Source organism: Phallusia mammillata, chromosome 8, assembly GCF_965637545.1.
Source record: "Phallusia mammillata chromosome 8, kaPhaMamm4.hap1.1, whole genome shotgun sequence".
NCBI classification, from domain to species: domain Eukaryota; kingdom Metazoa; phylum Chordata; class Ascidiacea; order Phlebobranchia; family Ascidiidae; genus Phallusia; species Phallusia mammillata.
Window position 1 is genome coordinate 3793010 of NC_137259.1, and position 20672 is coordinate 3813681.

At 36.9% G+C, this 20672-nt stretch overlaps 3 protein-coding genes and 1 long non-coding RNA gene across 4 annotated transcripts; 1 reads left to right on the top strand and 3 right to left on the bottom strand.

The window, feature by feature from the left end:
* Positions 1 to 261: 261 nt before the first annotated feature.
* On the top strand, positions 262 to 14923 carry LOC145203828 (gamma-aminobutyric acid type B receptor subunit 1-like). The gene is made up of 20 exons (XM_080076147.1): positions 262 to 372; positions 787 to 896; positions 1163 to 1302; positions 1838 to 2007; positions 2582 to 2714; positions 2988 to 3089; positions 3164 to 3229; positions 3549 to 3636; positions 3706 to 3809; positions 4468 to 4650; positions 5210 to 5388; positions 5700 to 5852; positions 6055 to 6169; positions 6740 to 6874; positions 7369 to 7491; positions 7747 to 7839; positions 12874 to 12978; positions 13486 to 13614; positions 14142 to 14312; positions 14704 to 14923. The coding sequence occupies exons 2-20, from the start codon at positions 830 to 832 to the stop codon at positions 14773 to 14775; spliced, it is 2328 nt and encodes a 775-aa protein (XP_079932273.1). The 5' UTR covers positions 262 to 372; positions 787 to 829; the 3' UTR covers positions 14776 to 14923.
* LOC145203836 (uncharacterized) lies at positions 7968 to 8766 on the bottom strand. The gene is made up of 2 exons (XR_013853405.1): positions 8647 to 8766; positions 7968 to 8388 (listed from the first exon to the last, which is right to left on the bottom strand). It is a non-coding gene; the product is annotated as an uncharacterized LOC145203836 (long non-coding RNA).
* LOC145203833 (uncharacterized) lies at positions 9960 to 11812 on the bottom strand. Its single transcript, XM_080076155.1, has 3 exons — positions 11688 to 11812; positions 11192 to 11335; positions 9960 to 10620 (listed from the first exon to the last, which is right to left on the bottom strand). The coding sequence occupies exons 1-3, from the start codon at positions 11767 to 11769 to the stop codon at positions 10205 to 10207; spliced, it is 642 nt and encodes a 213-aa protein (XP_079932281.1). The 5' UTR covers positions 11770 to 11812; the 3' UTR covers positions 9960 to 10204.
* Positions 14924 to 14994: 71 nt separating the features above from the next.
* LOC145204640 (uncharacterized) lies at positions 14995 to 19179 on the bottom strand. The gene is made up of 10 exons (XM_080077231.1): positions 19084 to 19179; positions 18839 to 18924; positions 18637 to 18780; positions 18178 to 18432; positions 17613 to 17754; positions 16964 to 17147; positions 16611 to 16732; positions 15899 to 16017; positions 15208 to 15335; positions 14995 to 15122 (listed from the first exon to the last, which is right to left on the bottom strand). The coding sequence occupies exons 1-10, from the start codon at positions 19177 to 19179 to the stop codon at positions 15028 to 15030; spliced, it is 1371 nt and encodes a 456-aa protein (XP_079933357.1). The 3' UTR covers positions 14995 to 15027.
* Positions 19180 to 20672: the final 1493 nt, after the last annotated feature.

Below are 20672 nucleotides of genomic sequence, written 5' to 3' on the forward strand. Positions count from 1 at the left end.
CTTCAAAAGAAATGCAATGTACATCAACTTTCAAAAACTTTTCAAACAAAAATCCTTATCTAAAAACTTTTAAAAAAAAACGATAAACAATCTTTTGACAAATAGTAACAGCTTTGGACAGCAACATACAATTGGAAAAGGCACAGAACAGATTTGCAAATTGATTTTGGAATAAATGAGGCTGCCTACCTGTCCATTGATGATGGCTGATCGAATTTCGATCAACCGGAATGGTTTTCTGAGCGCACGGGGACTTGTAAATCGATTGACAGACGGTTCCATGTTCCCTTGTTAGCATTCGTATTCATGAGCGGCGCTGTCTGTGCTAGCCTCTATAGTTTGTCGCCTTGAGCTTTCAGCTTGCGATAAAAGGTAAATTTTATGTTCTCGTATTAAAGGGTAAAAGTTCGGTTTAAAATTTTTTTTTCTTTACTGGTGCAGCCGTCAGTATAACTGAAATACTATATAATAAAAAAATACTAGAAGTTAACATGATGGTAAAAATCGATATTAAAAAAAGACTATAAGTTTACAGATGTTAAAATAACTTCACTACGGTAAAACAACATAAAACGACATTGTTTTTTGGTGAGGTCAAGTCCGTGCCATATGTACCTATGTTAAAATAAACTGCAGTACAAGGCTTAGCGAATTTTTAAGTCAAAAGCTACGGTTTGCTTCAATTTATTTTTAAGTCACTTTTTCTTTGTTATCCAATTAACATCCGCGGTTGGTAAACAATGTTTGGACGGTAGTTGTAGTTTATAAGTGTTGTTAAATATTCAGATCCGTATCGTAAAACTGCACAATACAAAGAGAAGCGACAACAATGAAGAGATTGTGTTTGCTAATACTTTTTGTTTCAACCGTATTCGCCAGGCAAGAAATATACATAGGTAATGTTGCAATATATGATAAACTAATTTAATTTTCAGCAATACTTTGTGTGTACATACCTTTTTGGCCATTTGGTTGTTTTACTTGCAACTTTGCATCGCATTTTTCAATGCAATGCCATTGCTTCTGTTAGTTGTTTCCATAATAATGGTAAACCTGGAAATATACTAATTCTTTAAATAAAACTATTGACTGGATTAAAATGTTTTAATGCGCGATTTAATGTATTGAATTTTTTTTTAATTGCGTAATTCTATTTTTTCAGGGGGTGTTTTTCCAATGACCGGAGGGTGGTCAGGGGGACAAGCTTGTCTTCCGGCAGCTATGATGGCTATTGATGACGTCAATGAACGAAAAGATGTTTTGCCTGGATACAAAATTACGATGATTGATAAAGATAGCAAAGTAATGCTGTTATACAATGAAAGTTTAACAATAAAAATAGCGGCCAAAATGGACATAAAAATCGAGATGCTATAAGACCTATAAAGCAAGTCGCTTTTAACGTCTTTTTGAGCCGTTATTTTCATCATTAAACGTATTAATAGATCCGTATATAGTGTAACAACGTTGCAAGTCTTTGTGTATTTATTTTAAATATTGTTTAAAAAAACATACTTTTGAGGCTACTATGAATAAACTATAACGTATATTTGTTCGACAATTTATTAATTTCAACTTTGTTTAAGTCGAATTCGAGTCGCTAACATGATTTTCAATGGAATTAGTTGGTGATTCATAAGCTTAGTGTTTTATAAGAAAATTATTTACAGACACACTCGGGACTAATTGGAACTGGAAATGGCCAAAGCCCTTGCATAAAAACAGTAATGCTCAGACTTGAACGTGCAGCGCAAAACCTATCGATTATCCCTGCTTAGGAGCTCATATGAATTATTAACAAGACAGTGCTTGTCATGTGCTTATGTTTATATTACAGTGTGATGCTGGTCTAGGCTTGCGCAAGTTCTATGACATACTGCAGGACGAGCGCATCTTCACTGTATTGACTGGGTGCAGCAGTGTCTCTACTCCCATCGCTGAATCGGCCTACCTTTGGCGATTGAACGTGATTGCTTATGGTGCAAGTTCGCCTGCCCTTTCCAACAGGTTCATTTGTTGTTGTTTTTTTACGTTTGAGTTTGAACATGATTGCTTAAAACAATGGTCTTAACCTGAGGTGAACGAACCAGTAAGGAGTACGCGACCTTTTACAAGGGGTATAGCGAGGATAATTATTGGGGTTACGGAATAATAATTGCCTTACTGAAAAATGCAACAAAATGTGCGAAAACTGGTTGGAGACTGAAAAGAGGTTTTAAAACGAAATAAGTTTAGAATCATTGGTGCAGTGTGATATTAAATATACAAACTCGCGGACTCCCTTCTACCTCAAACTTACTGCATAACCACACTATTTACACTTTTATTTTTAAAACAACTATTGTCTAACAGTGATATGATGGCATAGGTATTCCACAACATTATAATGTAGTGTAAACAAATTACTTTACAGTCTTGTCAAAAGTTTGCATAACTTGCTTCTATGTGAATGTAGGTTTTAATGCAACCAAACGTTTTACTTGCTGCTTGCGTTTTACATTTCATTTGATAATGACATAAGAATTGTCAAAACGTTATGTTTTTTACGAAGAAAATAACTTTTAGCATTTTGCGTATTAAGGAGTCGCTTTCCGACGTTTTTCCGCACCCATCCATCCGCCAACCTTCACAACCCGATCCGAATTCGTCTTTTCCAACAGTTCGGGTGGCGAAGAATTGCTATAATTAGCGAAGAAGCCGAAGTCTTTTCTACGGTATGTTGATAAAATCAAGAAAAAAATTTGTTTGATCATAATAAAATACTTACGCATGGCAGAAAACGAAACGGGTAAAGACATTTATGCACTGATCAGGCACTAAATAGGTAGGCTACTGTATAAAAATTAAAACAACTTATTTTAAAGATACTTGAAATCTTTTATTTTGCTATTTTAGACATTTTAATTTGCTCATGCATTCTTATAAAGTATGTATTGGACGCTAATCTATATTGTTTGATTGACTGCTTTATGACCGAAAAATTACAGACCGCGGAAGATTTACGTCAACGTATATCGGATGAGGGAATGGATCTAGTCATCCACCAAACTTTTTACGATGACCCTGGAGTTGCTGTAAGAAATCTTAAGGTATGCTTTATTACCATAGATTTTTGCTTTATATATATTTGTGGCAAACACCTAACAAGTGGTATTTTATGTAGAAAGTCGATGTTCGAATTATCGTCGGTCTGTTCTATGAAGGAATGGCAAGAAAAGTAATGTGTCAGGTACGGTATTCAATTGATGTAAACTACCAGGATAGATAAGTTCATGTCATGGGTTCGAATCCCACCCCAGAAAAATCTTGCTCATCCCTAGCCACATGAAAATGCTTGGAAGACGGTCTTGATTTTGTAAAACGCCTTTAATAGTTCTGACATACTATGAATTTTGTATGCCGTGATCGCTGATCTACATGAACCCCTCAGAGCTGTTCCCAGTGATTAACACATGTTTATAATTAACTACAATAATTTTTTACGTTGTCCGTGGTAATATGTTTTTAATTTTGCTCACACCTAAACAAAACCTTTTTTGTGATTTCAGGCTTTCAAGAACGGAATTTACGGGCAAAAGTACGTCTGGTTTCTGATTGGCTGGTATCAGCATGATTGGCACGTGATCCGTAAAGAAAGTAAGTCTTGTCCTCACACGCTGGAAATCAAAATATAAAATAATAACACTGAATTCCATAACGTTTCAGAAATCAACTGCTCAATCGAACAAATGCAAGAAACGGTTGACGGACATTTTACAACAGAAATTATGATGTTTGACCCGTCGGATCAGAAGACAGTGTCAGGAATGGTAAATTGTGCCTTATATAATCAAACATATATTCACCCACACTTGAAAAGTTAGTGAAACTTTGAAATGTGTATGATCAGTGGCAAACAGAAAACAAATTGCATTGCACAGATTGTAAGCCCAAAAACCCACCCGAACCAGATTTGTTTAAAACAAAACCCGTATTAGGTCACGACACAAATGAGACCAAGTTTACTGCGAGACAAATGAGACCAAGTTTTAAATCAAGTTTTAATCAAACTTGACCCCAAACATAAAAATCTCAGCCCCTGTAGTTCTTGATAAGTTTTTATAACATCTATTTTGTAATTTTGTGTTTCAGTTTGTTTTGTTTGGGTCAGATTTTTGCTTGGTATATTATAAATATAAACTTATTTTGCATTTTTTGTTGTATGTTTGTTTGTTTGTTTTCTGTTTGTTTTTTTGGTGTTTTGGTGTTATCCAGTTTTGTAAACTTGAGTACTACCTCGAAAAACTACCTCGAAACCAAGAATCCGGCAAAACTATAATGGCGATAGCAACAGTGTAAAATAATTTATTTTGAAACTGTCCTATTCCAGACGAATTAAATAAAAGAACAGAGCTTTTTTCACACACTTACAATATTCTCTTTGGTCGTGTTTTTCATCGTAACGTGCATATGATCGATTTTCGACAGCGTTCATCCAAGTTCGTTTCGCGGCTGAACAAGAAGCTTGGAAAAGGTGCACAGGGAAAAGGTGGCTATGCAGAAGCACCTCTAGCGTATGACGCAGTGTGGGCATTTGCTCTTGCGCTCAACAGCACCATCACGCGGTTATCACCTAGCGACTTGACGAGGAAAAGTGCCAAAATATCAAAGGTAGGTATTTACTGTTATGTTATTGTTTGAGGGCAAGTTGGGACTAGTTTCATACAAAAGTTAGATAACCAAAGTTCACATGCAATTAGGACGTCGAAACGCCGATTGTTTACAATAAAACTGCTGGGTGAGCAATACTTGGTTATACATTATGCCTGGCAGCAATAGCCTATTTCATGCAATCAACTGCTGTAATTTAAATTAATCCAACTTAGTAGTTCTTTAATTTATTATTTTAATCTTTGAAAAGCTTTGCAAACGTTTTTGATTTTGATATAGCTTGTAAATTGCAAAATTGTGTAAGTACTGTTTAATAGTGATTGATGTATTCACATTTCAAACTGATTCACTAAAATCTGTTTCGATATAACGCTTTTTAGTGACGTTTTGGCTGCAGCACGCTTAATCATGATACACCATCTGTGTCATCCACTAGTTTGCACTCCATAACGTTTCAACTTTGAGCTAAGACGTTGCGCAGCTTGGTGATTGTTCAGTGCATTGTGTTGCTATGTGTTCTTTCACCAGTCGAAATAAACTCATCTCCATTTTTTTACAGGCGATGTATCAATCGTTGAATATTTCATCGTTTCCTGGCATCTCAGGTCGTGTTGTGTTCGACTCGGACGGGTCAAGAATGGCCATCACCGAAGTCCAGCGATTCCAGAACGGTTCCTACGTCACTATCATGTTCTACGACACACAGAGCAACAATATTACGTGGAAAAACAAGATTGGGTAAAATTTGCATCGTTACATATCGGTATTAATAACACAAATATGTACCGACTTCAACACATATGGTTTTTCAAATAACTGACATAAGTCAACGCGTCTTTAAATAAAAATTTAAATTATCAGTAAAATGTACTCGAAAAAGTTTATGTTACCCCTGCCTTAAAAAACATTGATCACACTTTTAATTATTATTCGCGGGGTTCGAGCCCAGGGCGCTCCCGGGGACGAATCCCGATCAGGTTTTTAAGTCTGTATGTGGGTCAGGCGTTCCGGACCGTTCGCCCGAGTAAGAACAAACTCTGTGTTTACAGTTGGGTCGAGCCACCACGTGACCGAATGTTATCTGTGATCGAGAAACTACAACTTTCCCAGTCAACATTCATAGCTGTAGGTGGAATGGCTGGTCTATGCATTCTCTTTTGTTTTAGCTGTTTGGTTTTCAACTGGGTACACAGAGAGAAAAGGTATGTACAGAATTTCACTGTTGACAATCATAGCAAAATGGGACCCAATGCATCTTTAACACCTTTGAAAAATTGTTTAACTCATTTTTTTCTCTCAGTTTAAAGCTCTCAGTTTAACTGCAATTGCTGTAATTCTAATAAGCTTTGAATAAGTGATGTGTAATGACAAGGCCTGATAATTGAAATTTTTATCTTGTTTCAGTCAAATTGTCAATTCCATTCCAGTTCTCAATTCACTTAGTGTTCTTGGTTGTTTCCTGCTCATTACCGCTGTTTACGCGTTTGCTATCAACGAAATCACGGACACATTGTGTGAGGTAAGAAGTTACAAAAAGTCGGCTAATTATATTGGTAGCTGTTTTGAAAATTACTTTTGTAAAGGTTTCAACGTTAAAATAATTCAAAGACATTATTAGTGATCAAACTAATTTATAAATATGCGCCAATGCACATTAGTAACGACTTTTATTACAAATGTCTGTGGCGCCCGTGCCTTGAAGGTTTACACAAGCGTTTTCAACCTTTCTTGCGGCACAAGTGCCTGATAGTGAAATGCAATTTTCTGGAGGCACACGCGTGTTTTAAACAAGGGGTTAGTTTTTCGTTCTATTCTCAAAAAGGCTTTAAATTGTGTTTGTGTTCTGACTTGAACAAGTAACTTCATTGTTTGCAATCTTGAGCTGATAGATTCTTGGTAAAGTCGTAAAACAGAAATAATTGTTTTGCCACAAACGTGTATATGCTGACAAAAGGTAAACATAGCGCTCATTTTATTATGTTTTTGCCTTTTCAAGTTTTCCGTACAGCAAAAAGTATTTGCATGAATATTTTAATGTTTTGGAAGATTTTTTATTGAGGAGAGATTAACAAACCATTGTGCTTTTCAGATTCGAGCGTGTCTTCTTACTTTTGGTTTCAGTCTTGCTTTTTCGCCCCTCTTCGCCAAGTTATGGACAACCAACACTCTGTACAAGCAAAGTCTTATGAAACAGCGAAGACGCCGAAAAAGGGCAGAAATAAAAGTAAATTGGTTTGTATTACAAGTGTTTGTTAAATTAGGTTTGATGATACTTACAAGCTCGTGAAAACATTAAACTTTTAGCCAATATTCGAATCTATAAAAACCCTAATTCGAAATTTGATTTGTAAAATTTATTAGTTTTTATCATTACCTTAAAAATAGAAGAATCGTTAAACTTTCTAGGTTTTAATTTTTAATGTTACAAAATATTATTGTTGGGTGTGATTGATATTTGATTCAATCGATAAAAAGAGTATATTTAAACTCAATCAATTAATACACACGCATTGCCAATACACATTAGCAAGCAAGCTGCGGACAGTGCACACTGTTTTTATCTATAACTTCTCATTCGTGCAGCTTGTGACAAGGTGGGTACATTGGTTTGTGCGGCCAATCTCTTGTCACCAGCTGCACTATTAAGGTCGAAACAGTGTGCACTATCTGCAGTTTACTAATTCCTCGTTACACAATACGAACTTGTACTTTTTACAGTTGTCTGTTACTGCTGAAACTGTTGCTGTTATTGCCGTCGCTTTCGTCGTTGACGTGTTAGTGCTGATCACGTGGTTCTTTGTGGATCCGCTTCACCGCACACAACAACAGCTGAGTGCAGTGGTGCGTAACGACACAATTAAAAACAGACATAACTAAATTAACGTTATTGCGACCAATCTATATCGTGTTCTTTGAATTCCAAAGCAGTTTTAACACCATTGAGCTCTTTTTTTCTAGCAATAAGTATACAATAACTAAGTGGAAATAGGCTGCTGAAATGAACATTTTACCCCAAAACGTTTTTATAAAATTTCTGTGTCTGAGAATTTTGTAAAATCCTTCTGTAATCTTATTTGATTTTGTTTACTTTTCCAGCAAACCGGGGATGATTCTATTGTGATCCCGGAATTACAGCAATGTTCGTGCAATCACTTCAATCTATGGGTTGGGATTATGTTTGCTTATAAGGTAATGTGTGTTACAAACGCTGTGCTTTTGTACCCTTACCACCACACAAATACGATTTTTTTGCAATTTTGATTTTTTTTCTTTAGTTCTAACTGTTTACTTATGAGAAAAGAAAGAAAAACTTGCAAGATTTTTTTCTGTTTTATTTTAATTAAACCAAAAATTGTACCAGAAAAGAACAAATTTTATACAAAATATGAAACGTTTCAAGATGTACAATTATTAATTTTAACATCGAAAAATAAAGAAATATTCCAAAAAATGTTCGTAAAATTGACCAAACTACAAAAAGAACTTTGAATTAGGCTGAACTTTCGTCAAGTAAAAATAAAAAAATTGGCAAATTTGATTTCCTTCGTAATCCTGGTTAGAAACCATGCTGACTCTTTGGCGAACTTTGCGATGTTGTGTCTAACTTCTTTATGTCCCTTTTGTCTTTCTTTTGTGAAGTAAATGTAAAGGATTTAGGGGTACCGTTCTTTGGTTCAGCTTTATCTACTTTTCCTGATTTTGGGCTGCCTGGTGGGGCAGATGCAGTTTGCTGACATTCTACAAAGAAAATTAAACGCAAGGTTGATGTATTTTGAGTTTTTTTATATCATGTGCTATTTAGTGGCGCAAATCCGATATAACTTTTGACAACAGTATACTGAGTTTAATTTGAAGTTTAATTCAACCGTTAAACAACGTATAGTAACAAATCTAATCCATAAAAACAACTGTAACTGCACACAGAAATTATTTCACGTTGGTCCTTAGTTACTTTTCATGCACACATTAGATTTAGTCAACAATATTAATACTTACGATTGTTATCAGAGGCAATGCTAGCAGTCTGTACAGTGACGATTCCAAAGACAGCAAATGCAGCTAAGAATAAAATGTGTGCCATAATAATATCAACGCTGCACAACTAGTCCCAGCTGCAATGCGATGAGTTAAGCAATATTTTTCTTCAGTGGACGCCAGCTATTTATACACATAAATCTCGGCCATGCTCGGGTTTTGATTGGTCAATTAATTATGCTGGTAACCGGCAATTATCTGGACCTATAATGGCATACATCGACAAGCTCAAAACCCTTTATGCGCTTAATCGTACGTTTCAAAGGCACGGTCATTTTCAATTGTTTTCATTTGAAAGCAATTAAAGATGTCTTACAAATAATGCTTCAATATTCACACGGTCCGTGAATTGTTAGAACATGGAAAGACATTGCAGAACCAATAGCTAATTGTAAGCTTAAGTGAAAGTGTGCTTGGATGATTTGACTGTGGCGCGTTTCCAATTAGGCCAAATTAGTAGTTGCAATTTGTCAAATCGTTCCATCATTTACGAAAACGCGAATGTGACTGAAACCAATTTTCTTCTTACTTTTCCTTAACCCGTCGACCGTAGCTCTAAATTAGTGGCGTGGTTCTGACGTTTTTTTCTATCACTGAGTATACCACCAACCCTGTTCGGATGGATAAACCAAGACATACCCTATTTCTTAGACTAGGCTTGCAAATGTCTGAGACCAGCAAGGTTGGGAATTTCAAAAGAATGCCCAAGACACGAGTTTCACCCAAAACCAGAGCTGATCAATTGGGCTCATTTCTGATCCGACTTCAATTGAGTGTAACAGAAAGCTACTCTTATACCACCTGAAAAGCTCCGGCGTGTGCATGCCACAGGTTGAAAACTACTGCCCTAAACTCTTTTTGAACAAAACACTTCAGGAAATTTTACGTTTTTAACCTGCATTAAATCAGGCTAATGTTATTGTTTTTACTTTCATATGTTTTTACTTTAATATTGGGCGGGACTTTTTAATTTGGTTTCGGGTTCGTGTTCGTGTTTAAGCTAAAAATGGGTCTATCGAATTTGCGCCGTTAGTTTGGTACATGCGTGTATTCATGTCTTTTATATACAGCCCTTCGTCCCGTAAATGATAGTTTTTCAGCATTTTTTCTAACGTGAACGCGCAATCACTTCAATTTATGCGTTGAAACTAAGTTTAATTATAAAGTAAATGTGTGCTTTAGAAACCCTGTGCTATAAGACCCGTACCACGACACAAAATGAATTTTGTTTCATCCGTTTTAATTGTTTACCTATTGGTAAAAAAAACAAAAACTTGCAAAAACCGTTTTTTTATTTTAAAACTAAACCGAATTTTATTTACCACTAAAGGAGTAATTTTAAATCAAACATAAAAATTTCGATGATGCACAATTAATTACTTTAACAAAAAAAAGATAAAAAAAATGAATTAGCAACATACAAAACAATTTTAGCAAAATTTTGAATAAGGCTGTAGTTTTTAAATGAAAATGAAACAAAAAACACAAAAGCAATTCTCAATTCCCTTCGTGATCCTGGTTAATATCCATGAGGCTGAGGATCAGGAGTTGGGTTGTTAGAACCTCCATGCTGGGGGGATGCAGATCCACTCTTGTTTCCGCTCTTTGGGGAAGCCGATCCGCCCTTCTTGCTTGTTCCAGGTGAGCCACCGCCTCTACCTCTTCCCTTTCCCTTTCCCTTTCCCTTTCCTTTTCCCTTACCCTTGCCTTTTGGGGATTTAGTGGTGGTAGTTGTACCCTTTCCACCACCTTGCTGATTTTTTGGCGATCCTTTCGGTGTTGTACTTGTTCCCTGGTCTCCATTGCCTTTCTTCGGCGATTTTGAATCCGATTTGGGGGAGTCACTTGTTTCTGAGGTATCATCCGATGTTTCGGAGGTATCATCCGATGCTACAGGTGTTGGACTGTCTGGGGGTGGTGGGTTTGCTTGACATTCTATCAAATGAACAAAATTTATACATGCTTACTGATATTTTTGTTTTCTCTTAATAACATGTGCGTTTTTGTTGCGAAAAGACGCGTAATTCAACCCCTTGCTCATAGGGTGGGTATACTTAACGCCAGCTGTTATAGTATAAGTGACGTCATTCAAGTTTCGGTCTGGCAAATATTTTTACGTAACCGAAAATGACGTCACTAGACATTGGAGCGTTGTGTTTTACTTAAAATTGAACAAAGAACATGTACGTTTTTCTGATTTTTAAGTTCCTTTGCCAATAAAATAAGTAGCCTGGTCAAACTCTTAAAACTTGACCACAAAACAGCTCAAGTCTTGAAAACTATGGTTCACAGTGTGTCAGCTCTTTGCCAAAAAAATGCGCTCACTTTGCATCTACACACTAAGAAGTAAAAATACGAATGCTCCAGAACTAGACTCCGAAGGCCGAGCACGACCCAAAAAATCTGGTCCTTAACAATTTTAAAACACCTGCCTCGAAAAACAACGAAAACTATAGATTTTTAAACAACTAAGGTTATATATTAATAGTTACACCAACAACCATACCTCTGGTTTCTACTATTGGCGGGCAAGGCGGTACAGTATCGTATGAAAGGGCGTTTGTACGGAATTCGCACTTGCTGTAGTCGGGGCACTGGTCGTGTAAGCCACATTCACTCCAGTCCCCAAAACCCGGGTACGGGCAAGGTGCTGCAAAAATAAAAAAACTTTATCAGACATTTTCACAGGCTATTTTTACACTTCCTATTTAGATGGGCTCTCATTTGTACTAAAAATAGACATTCAAAATGCTTTGCAATCAACACCAGTACCTTTCGTTTTAAAGCAATCATATGAACTAGTTCTAGTTCAGTTCATAATTCAGTTTTAAACTTTGGTTTTTATGAGCCCCGTACACTCCTATAAGCCCTGCATTGGCTGCACCCCCCTTTTTGGAACTCATGTTAACAAACACAGATAACAATTATACTTATCATAATTTGGCAGTTATAACTTTCCCATGACCACACTTTATCATTTACTCTACATTATTAATACTTACGATCGTCAGGGGGAATGTATGAGGCCTTTACAGTAACGAATCCAAAAACAGCCAATGCTGCTAAGAATACAAAACGTGCCATGATCAACTTTACCGCTGTACAACTAATTCCTGCAATGCGATAAGTTGAAACAATGTTCTTGTTCAGTTTGCTCCAGCTATTTATACACATATAAAATCTAGGCTACGTGCACGGGTTTTGATTGGTCATCTAATTATGCTGGTAACTGGTATTTTTGTTAATCCTGTTGCATACGTGTAGTCGCTCATTAAACTCAAATTACAGGTAATTTTTAAAGGCACGGCCATACAATTTTCATTCGAAGTCAATTAAAGATGTTTCAAAAACACGTTGTAATATTTACACAGACCGTGAATTGCTAGAACGTGAAAAGGCAATTGATGTCACTTTTTTAATCGCTAATTAGAACTTGAAAAAGAAATTGAAAGTGTACTTAGATGATTTAAAGCGTGGCGCGTATTTAATTGCGCCAAACTAGCAATTTTAATTAGGCAAATTGTAGCAACGCTCCAATCTGGTGGGGACCGATTTTCTTCTTGCTTTTTCTTATCCTGTCGTATGTTGCTTCAAATTCTTCTTACTCGAAACAATTCATTCAAGATTGTTTTTTTGAAGATGCTTTAAAAAAGTCTGATATTGTTGTCCCCGTTTTTACGGTAAATAACAAAAAAATGGCCGAATTTTTAATCTGGTCTCGGATTAGTGTTCAAGTCATAAAACATTTATTTTATTTTATTAAAATCAACTGAGATAAACATATTCATACTGGGATCAGCCCTGAGGCGTCACGACATACATGTCGATAGATCATAGTACGCCAGGCCTGTTAAAGGCGTGTACCGAATCAGCTGGTCTCCCAATCATTCCCATATGGCAAGGCACACCTTTAACAGGCCTGGCGTACTATGATTTATTAAAATCATAACGGGTGTAACTGATGTGGCCCCTCGTATCACTGGTAACGGCATGAGCATTTGCCAAAACGTCTAAATAATAAAGCATGTCGTATATTACGTCTATTTCGTCCGTTATATTTGTCATTAAAATATTTCTCTTGTTTTTTATTTACTATGATGCTGGTCTCACATATCGGTTTATTCAATAAACTTTCAAACTTAATTCAAACTTCAAAAAAATCGGTTCGGGCTTTTACTTTCTTAACAGGGAATACAACTTCTTCTTGGGTCCTTCCTTGCTTACGAAAGTCGATGCAAGATTGATAGCAACAGTGATCACAAAAAAGTTGCAATCGCAGTTTACAACGTCACAGTAAGTATTATGACGTCAATAATGCGATTCATGGTTTCCAGTTCATATGTAAACATGACCTATTGAATGTATGTCGGTATTGTTAAAACAGTAACTTAGAACTTATAACATATATAAGTCTTATATACCTTAATTTTTTTAACTGAAGTATTGATAGGCTTATATCGGGTAAACTATTTTATCGTTGATATGCTAGTTTATGCTAGTTAAGCTTTAATTTTGTTGAAAACGTCCATTTAGAATTGAAAAAACATAAAAAGCCCAAATGTACCAGTCAAGATAAACATAAATTCATCACTGGAATTAGCCCTCAAGCGTCTACTTCTACACGCAGACTATAGCGATCATGGTTTACTTACAAAAAACAATCAGCTGATTCGGTTTAACGTCTTCAATGGGCCTGGCGTGTGATTTTGCCCAATTGTATCCATACAGCAGCATTGTTTAATCGCTAAAAACATCAATACCTCGTCAAAACCTCATGTCTTATTTTATTCTTTGTTACAGATGCTGTGTTTTTTCTGTGCCCCTGTAACCTTGCTTATAACCGGAAAACCTGACATCTCCTTTCTGTTCGTGTCAGCTCCGATCCTAGCATGTGCATTTGCAAGTAACGTTATTATATTTGTGCCCAAGGTAAGTGCAGAAAATAGGCAAACTACATAAGTTGATCTCAACGATCACAACTGCGCAAAATTCAATATGAGTTAGATGAACATAAATTTAATACTGGGATCAGCCTGAAGCGTTCGTGCAGACTAGCTATCTTAACTGAACTATGGTCAAACTGGCAGTCCGCTGCTACGAAGCTGACATGTGCAGCATGGCAGGCATTGGTGCATGCGATTCAACTTACGGCTTACCTCAGAGCCTGTGTAGACCAGTTGATAGAACGAAACTCCTGGAAGACTTACCGCCGTGGGTGTGAATCTCACTACAGGCTAGATTATTTTTTAGCTTTGTCTTGCCATATGGGAATGCTTGAAAGACCTGCTTGATCCTGTATTACGCCTTCAATGGGTCTGGCGTACCATGAAAGTTCGAAGTAGTTTATACCAAATGTAATAAAATAACAAACGTTTCTGGACTTTATGTAAAAAAAATCTCGAAATTCAACATGGAAATAATGAGAATCTCTATTTTCACTTTTATTTGTCTTTAAGTGGCACCAAGTAAAGCGTAACATCCGTCTTGAGATTTCATCTTCTTCAAGACGCCTGAAACGTCCTCTCACTATGGGGTCATCTAAGTTGTCAAGCAACCACGTCAATTCTGAAGCCGAAGAAGTTCTTCTAGAGCGAGAGAACGAGATACTCCGACAAAAGATTGCTGAGGTAAAGATGTGCTTCTGTGTTGTCTGGACTAGACTTTTCACTCGATATATTTTCAAGATAAAATTGACTCCCTACGTTTATTGAAGGAACAATTAAGCATTCATGACCAGCGTGTTATTACTTATGTATAGGCTACCCCCAAAGCTTGCGGGTGAATTCTTGTAGAAAAGTATTTTTACTCGTTTTGTGCTTGCGTATAACAAAAACAGAGTGTTAAGGCTATTACCTAACCCTTCGGCCTTTTGTATAGCGGCAATGTGCATGTAAAAATTTGACAAGTGCACTCCCGAAACATAACTGCGTCATTGTTGCCAAATCCAGGTTGAATTAGGCTACGGACGATGTCCTTTTTTGCTATATACTTAAAACTTGCGCTATATATTGTTTTCAGAAAGAACGAGAGATTGAAGAATGTCGGCGCCGTAGAAGAAGTACAACTAGTAGCAATGCTGCGGAAAGTTAAACTTTAGTGGTGTTATTGTATTGTACAAAGATTTTCGCGCAATGTTCCTTCGCAAATCAAAGTGTTTCGTCTCCCTTGGTTCATTATGCCAACTTTTGTACATTTTTTTCAACATGGCATATATTTGGTTTTGAGCAAAATAAATGAATAAGCGAAAACCAAGTAAAGCAAAATAGCCCTCAAACGGCCTATACACGGCTTTCGGCAATCTTCTTGGCTTGGGTTTACCTCATTTCACCACCAATGACGTCATCACAACATTCTCACGGTGTCGTCGACGTCATCATTGGTCCGATAGTACGGTGACGTAACAGTATGGGTTGCCATGGCGATCGAGAGATATTTCGCTGCAACGATAAGAGAATTAAGGGTCAATGTGACGTCATAAGTACCATACTGACGTCATCATTAACATAGTGACGTCAATCATACCCCCTTCGACTGTTGATCCCGATGGGTCACGTTTGCCACGAATTGAGGGGGAAGACCTCCGCACAGCCACCGGTACTCGACCCAGTGGGGACATCTTGCGGATACCGGTACTTTGTTTACTAACTGCGCTGTAAGAGGAAAGTTTCAATTTTATTTGTGGTCAAGTGTTTTGTTTTGAGGCAGGTTAAAACATAAAATTGACATGTTTTAGAGGGTTTAAAGGGGCTCCTCTAAAATACACATTCCACGCAATTCACAAATGTAAAATGTGTAAAACTTTTTATTATTTTACGGTGAGGGCTATGAGGGTGAGAGTTTGTAATAACAATAACATTATAATTTATTCTCTGATACCCTTTTGGGCTAATATTCTCACATGCGTTTGCTCTGTTACCAAACCCCGCTTGGTATTACATGTATCTGAGATTAAATTATAATGTTATTGTTGTTACAAGCCCTCACCCTGACCCTACTACAGCCCTAACCGTCAATTTTTTTTTATAAGTTATATTAGTATATTGCCCTTTTTGAGTAGGCCGTTTAAGCTACCATCTTTGGCTACAAATACTAAAACATGGGTTGTGACCGTAAGCGACATCAAAAAATGTTGGTGTGTAAAGTTGGAAGGTTCGTGGTTGGCTTAGAAGTTTAAGAAGCAATTATGGCTTTCGACAGATAGACAAGATCATACCTTGAGCCGATCACCATGGACATAGCGGGGGTAGAAGCTGAACTGTTCTTTCGTCTTCGCACCATCTCACTGGCCGGCTGCTTCCATGGTTTCGGACTTTTCACTAATGACTTGTGACCCTACAAGTCGATCGTTAAACCTTTAACTGTTGAATTTGTTTTGATGAAACTTGATGTTTTGACATGCTCTTGCTCTTTAAGGTTTTATGCAAAATCGATTTAAGATAGGCAAAAAGTTTCTAAAGGAAAGTTGTTGGGTATAAAATTTTCTACAATTTAAAGATAGAATTTTTTTTCGATGACGTCATGACTTACGAAATGACGTCATTTCAATTCTATTTTCTCAGAAAATTGCAGTTTTATAAACACTTGTTTCTCAAACTTTTCGGCGTCAAACTATTGACCTAGCATAACTTTCAGTAGGTCCTGATTTGGTCGTAGCAGGGTCGTTGGGTTGGGGTCGGGCTTAACACTTGTACACATTTGTGCCTAAATTTTTACGTTGGTATCGAAGCTTTCGGGCCTAATCTAATTAGGACTAATCTTTTATCAGACAAGGTCCAGGTTCGTACTTGGTGTTCGAGGCTTCTAATTTCTGTCCAGCTTACAAATCCCAAGTCACAGACCCACAAGAACCTTTCAAGCATTTATTTGAGTTCGCAGATTAGGGATTAAGAAACCATAGCTTTCGAGGATAATAGATTTTTTCTCACTTTAAAACCACACTCTTGTTCGCCGAACGGTCTCTGTTGACTTGACTTCACCATCATCGAATTCATTTCCATGGTTGATTTTGGCAAAGCGCTGCACCCACTGCAAATCGAAGTTGGGTTGACTGTAAACAAAACAAAAATCGGATAATCAGGGCCAGGGGTCACCGAAATACGACCAGCTAGCCGAATCCGACTAGTTAAAGAGACTCTTCAATATTTCACACAATTTTACTAATTGACCCTATCAGTGTTTTTTTTCTAAAATCTGTAAATTACTTTGTTGTTGCTAGTCGTTATTCAAATATATTATTAATCGTAACGCAACCACACGTTAAATAAACTAAACAAGTCACCTGTGGTCATGAGGGAATCGCTCACTCGGCTGGAATTGGATTTTCCGCTACCACCACGACTGTAAATTACAGGGCCAGTAGGGCATGTTTCGCTGTAGTAAATTACTGGTGGTGGGGTGACCGTCGGTTTACGGGTGGTCTGTGTGCTTGATGGCTGGTTGGTATGTTGACAACGTTCGCGATGCTGGGAATAACACAATCATTTGAATAATTTGCACCAGGTCATCCAAACTTAACGTTTTTGCAGCTACTTTAAATATACTGTAGATATAAACGAGTATTGCTCTTTTAGCACTTTTTAGAAGAAATAATAAATGAATCATAAATTGAGCAATATTTCTTCACACATTTTGCCTTGCAGCAATAGCTTATTTACTTTACAATACTTTGTTACAATCTTTATGTTCGAAATAAAGGCATACGAGAAAGGAGGCATTGTATGACTCACATACTCTTCTCATTTTACAAAACGCCAAGTTTGCAAAGCACTGATTTGGATTTTTCATTCAAACAAATTTAAGAGTAAAAATTCGGGCAAACTTTTTTCGTGCATGCTTTTTTTGCACTTTTTTCCTGCATGCTTTTTTTGAAATATTTTTGTTGATTTGCAAAGGCAAACACACTGCTACAAATCAATAACACATCTTACCCTACATGACCCTTCAATATTGTGCTTGTTGTCTGAGTTGTTGCACATGTTGAATCTCAGTGCAGCGTGCAGCTTAGTTCCAGCCAAACCGGTGGCTCTCAAATCCCGGAAATTTCGAATCAAAATATAGGTGTACGAATTCCTAAAATCCACCAACAATTTAGTGAAACTAAATCCCTTTGAAAAGCTAGCCTCATTACAATACAGTCCATCAACAAAAGCACAAAAATGACAATAAACATATGCTAGTTTAGCCTCTAGTCATAATCAGTAATACAGATTGTTGTTCAGGCACCTAAAAAGTGGAAATTTTAATAACATAAGAACTCACATCCCACAAAGTTTGCTGAATACCGATGGATGGCGCAAAGAGCATTAGCGAATATTTAAAAGCAAATTGTGTGAAAATGCACACGGTTAGGGCTATTAGGGTTGGAGTGAGGTTTTGTAAAAATATTAACAATAAAACCATCTTATGAACTTAGTACCTTATCCTAGTCCCACCATAAATTTAAATAAGTCGTTCTTTACGCCCTCTATCGAAAGTTAGCACAATTTCGTTGACCTGTACGCTTCTATGTGTTGATGGTGTTGGGGGTAATGGTTAAACTCGTAGGCAATATCTTTAATGCCATGAAACAACATAGGAAACTTAGTGATATAACGCAGAGAAGGGTCCGATGTTGCTCTGTGCTGCCTCTTGGGGTAGGTGCTACCGTATCCAGAGCGTCCACTAGGAGGGGCTGTTGAGCTACCGTTGCAAAAAATGCGGTACGGCGAAGTCATGGGACCGTTGGACGTTGAAATACATCTCGTACTCCTTAAGTAAATATTAAATGTAGTAAACTATGTGTACCAGGCAGTAAAAATTTTAACCGTCATTTACTTTAAGACCGGATAGATATTGTATAACCGGGGCAGTATTACTTTTGTATTCTGTGAAAAAAAGTTTTACGATTTACTGTTAGGTTAACTCATTTGAAACTACATTATGCCCATTTCTATCTGGAATTATGTTGCTTACTTGCTTTTTCGAATGGTTAGATTACTTGCGCTCGAGCTCATAAACTTTTTTCTTGATTTAGGAGCAGCCTGCGCAGAAATTGGTCGGTCCAAAGAAGTATGTGATTTTGCCTCAGCTAGTGTTACCTCCATGAGATGCAAGGTACTAAAACCAAAACACACTTCCAGTGGTAAATTTCGTGATTTAAATATATATTGCTTACGAATAAGGCTTGTTTGTAGAGCACTGCAAGTCAAGTTCATCATCATGCCAGTCTGGACAAACATCCCATCCGGAAAAACTGTCATCCTGTTACGAATTAAGTTCAAACCCAATTTAAAACTGTGTAGTTTTTGCCTTAAATACAGTCCTACATTAAAACAACATACAAAGTCCTGCGCAATTACCAAAATCCAAAGGCAAAAACTCTAGAAAGAAAAGTTATAGGACGAAAGTTTAAACACGAACCTTTGGCTGAGAAGTTCTTGCGTGCGGTGCAAAAGCCTCAATGATTTCTCTACACAAAACTGTTGTATTCTCATCATTGACTTCTTCATCACTCATAGTTCTCTTTACAGTTTGTAACTTTTTGACCAGACTTCAACTAAATTCTGCTTTTTGATTAAATAACAAGCAAATCAAAACTACCTTACAAGGTCTAACTGGCCAAGAAGTTCTATGCAATATCCAAGACTGCTTCAAAGTGGACATTTTTTTCACAAACAAGGTTTGCGTTGTCAGTTACAATGAACCATTGTTTGAAGTCATAAAGCCACAACCAACGACCAAGGAGTTTTTGCTGGTCAGTTGACAACAATGACACGGCATTTCTCTGCAACAAAAAATAGTAGACGTCCATCTTAAGAACATATTGTCATGTAGGGCCTTTAAAGATGTATTGTTTGTACATATAGTACCACATGATATATGGCTTTGAAACTCCTAACCATCCTATCGATTTTGTCCAAAAGTTGTAAGACAATAAAAGTGTACACGAAAACTTAGCTTAGTCGACAATTGTGCACATGCCACATAAAAGCTTAAATTTCAATTAGTCATAAAGTCTGGTAGACAATTTTACCGCATCAATTTCCTAAGGGACCACTTTTACGTCTGTGAATCATACATTTGGAGCCAGCCGATAAAATCAAAATCTGGTCTTTTGGTTCTTCTCTCTTGCAGTTAGTTGTGTATGTGCTGTTCTGTGACCAAGTGAAAAAGCATTCTAACATTGTATTGCCTTGGAATAATCAATTAGGTTAAATGGTTTGCAGCGTAATCTTGACAATTTAAGTAGCCAAACCAAGTAAAAAGGACGGTTAGACAAAAAGCTTACTACTAAACTTTAAAGCTTTCATGAGGATTTTAGGTGTAAAATAGCATTACAACATAATTGAGTGCTCAGTGGCCTATTACTGCTAATTTTCGGCCCCTTGAGTTCTAGCGTGGTCGATAATTGCATTAATTTTGAGAATTACCGAAACAGCTTATGTCCTTGATTTTCATCGATTGAAAACTGACCTAACGGTTTGCGCTCTTTGTGGGCACGGGTGTAAGTCATTTGTGCCAACATTGAGAAGTGATGAACTGTGTGGTTGCAAATACTTAGAAAGACTTTCTTTATTTTGTTGTTTGACTTGTATAGTGCATTTGCAAAGTAGAGGAACTAGCTATGTAGATTTCCCTACAGAAAGTTGTGACCTTTCTCTCTTGAACTGTACCGGGGATATGTATTATGTTTATCATTGGTAACCGAGGATTACGCCCAAATGTTTACATGCAGAGGAAATTTAGGGCGATGCCAAACAAAACCACCCAACTTCTAACTAATGTAGAAAAGTTCCGTTTGTCGCCCTTATAGATTTGCTAACAATAACTATAAGAAAACAAATGCCCTAATTTCAAACCATTAAAATAACTGTTAACCATGTTTTATATCAATGCTTGCAATGTTGAGATAACTTATTCGTTAAGTTTTGGAGGTTTGTCCAACGTATATTAAGCAAACATTGTAAAAACAGCTAGTCATTTTTTTACAAAAAGTCATCAAAATCAAG

Excerpts from the sequence above, each read along its gene's own strand:
- LOC145203828 (XM_080076147.1), top strand. The coding sequence starts at position 830 with ATGAAGAGATTGTGTTTGCTAATACTTTTTGTTTCAACCGTATTCGCC. Across the intron at positions 897-1,162 it reads CAGGCAAGAAATATACATAG|GGGGTGTTTTTCCAATGACC; the intron begins GTAATGTTGCAA and ends CTATTTTTTCAG. Across the intron at positions 7,492-7,746 it reads AACAACAGCTGAGTGCAGTG|CAAACCGGGGATGATTCTAT; the intron begins GTGCGTAACGAC and ends TTACTTTTCCAG.
- LOC145203833 (XM_080076155.1), bottom strand. The coding sequence starts at position 11,769 with ATGGCACGTTTTGTATTCTTAGCAGCATTGGCTGTTTTTGGATTCGTT. Across the intron at positions 11,336-11,687 it reads ATACATTCCCCCTGACGATC|CACCTTGCCCGTACCCGGGT; the intron begins GTAAGTATTAAT and ends TTATTTTTGCAG. Across the intron at positions 10,621-11,191 it reads GCCAATAGTAGAAACCAGAG|AATGTCAAGCAAACCCACCA; the intron begins GTATGGTTGTTG and ends TTCATTTGATAG.
- LOC145204640 (XM_080077231.1), bottom strand. The coding sequence starts at position 19,179 with ATGAGTGATGAAGAAGTCAATGATGAGAATACAACAGTTTTGTGTAGA. Across the intron at positions 18,781-18,838 it reads TCTACAAACAAGCCTTATTC|TACCTTGCATCTCATGGAGG; the intron begins GTAAGCAATATA and ends TTTTGGTTTTAG. Across the intron at positions 18,433-18,636 it reads CTAACCATTCGAAAAAGCAA|GAGTACGAGATGTATTTCAA; the intron begins GTAAGCAACATA and ends TATTTACTTAAG.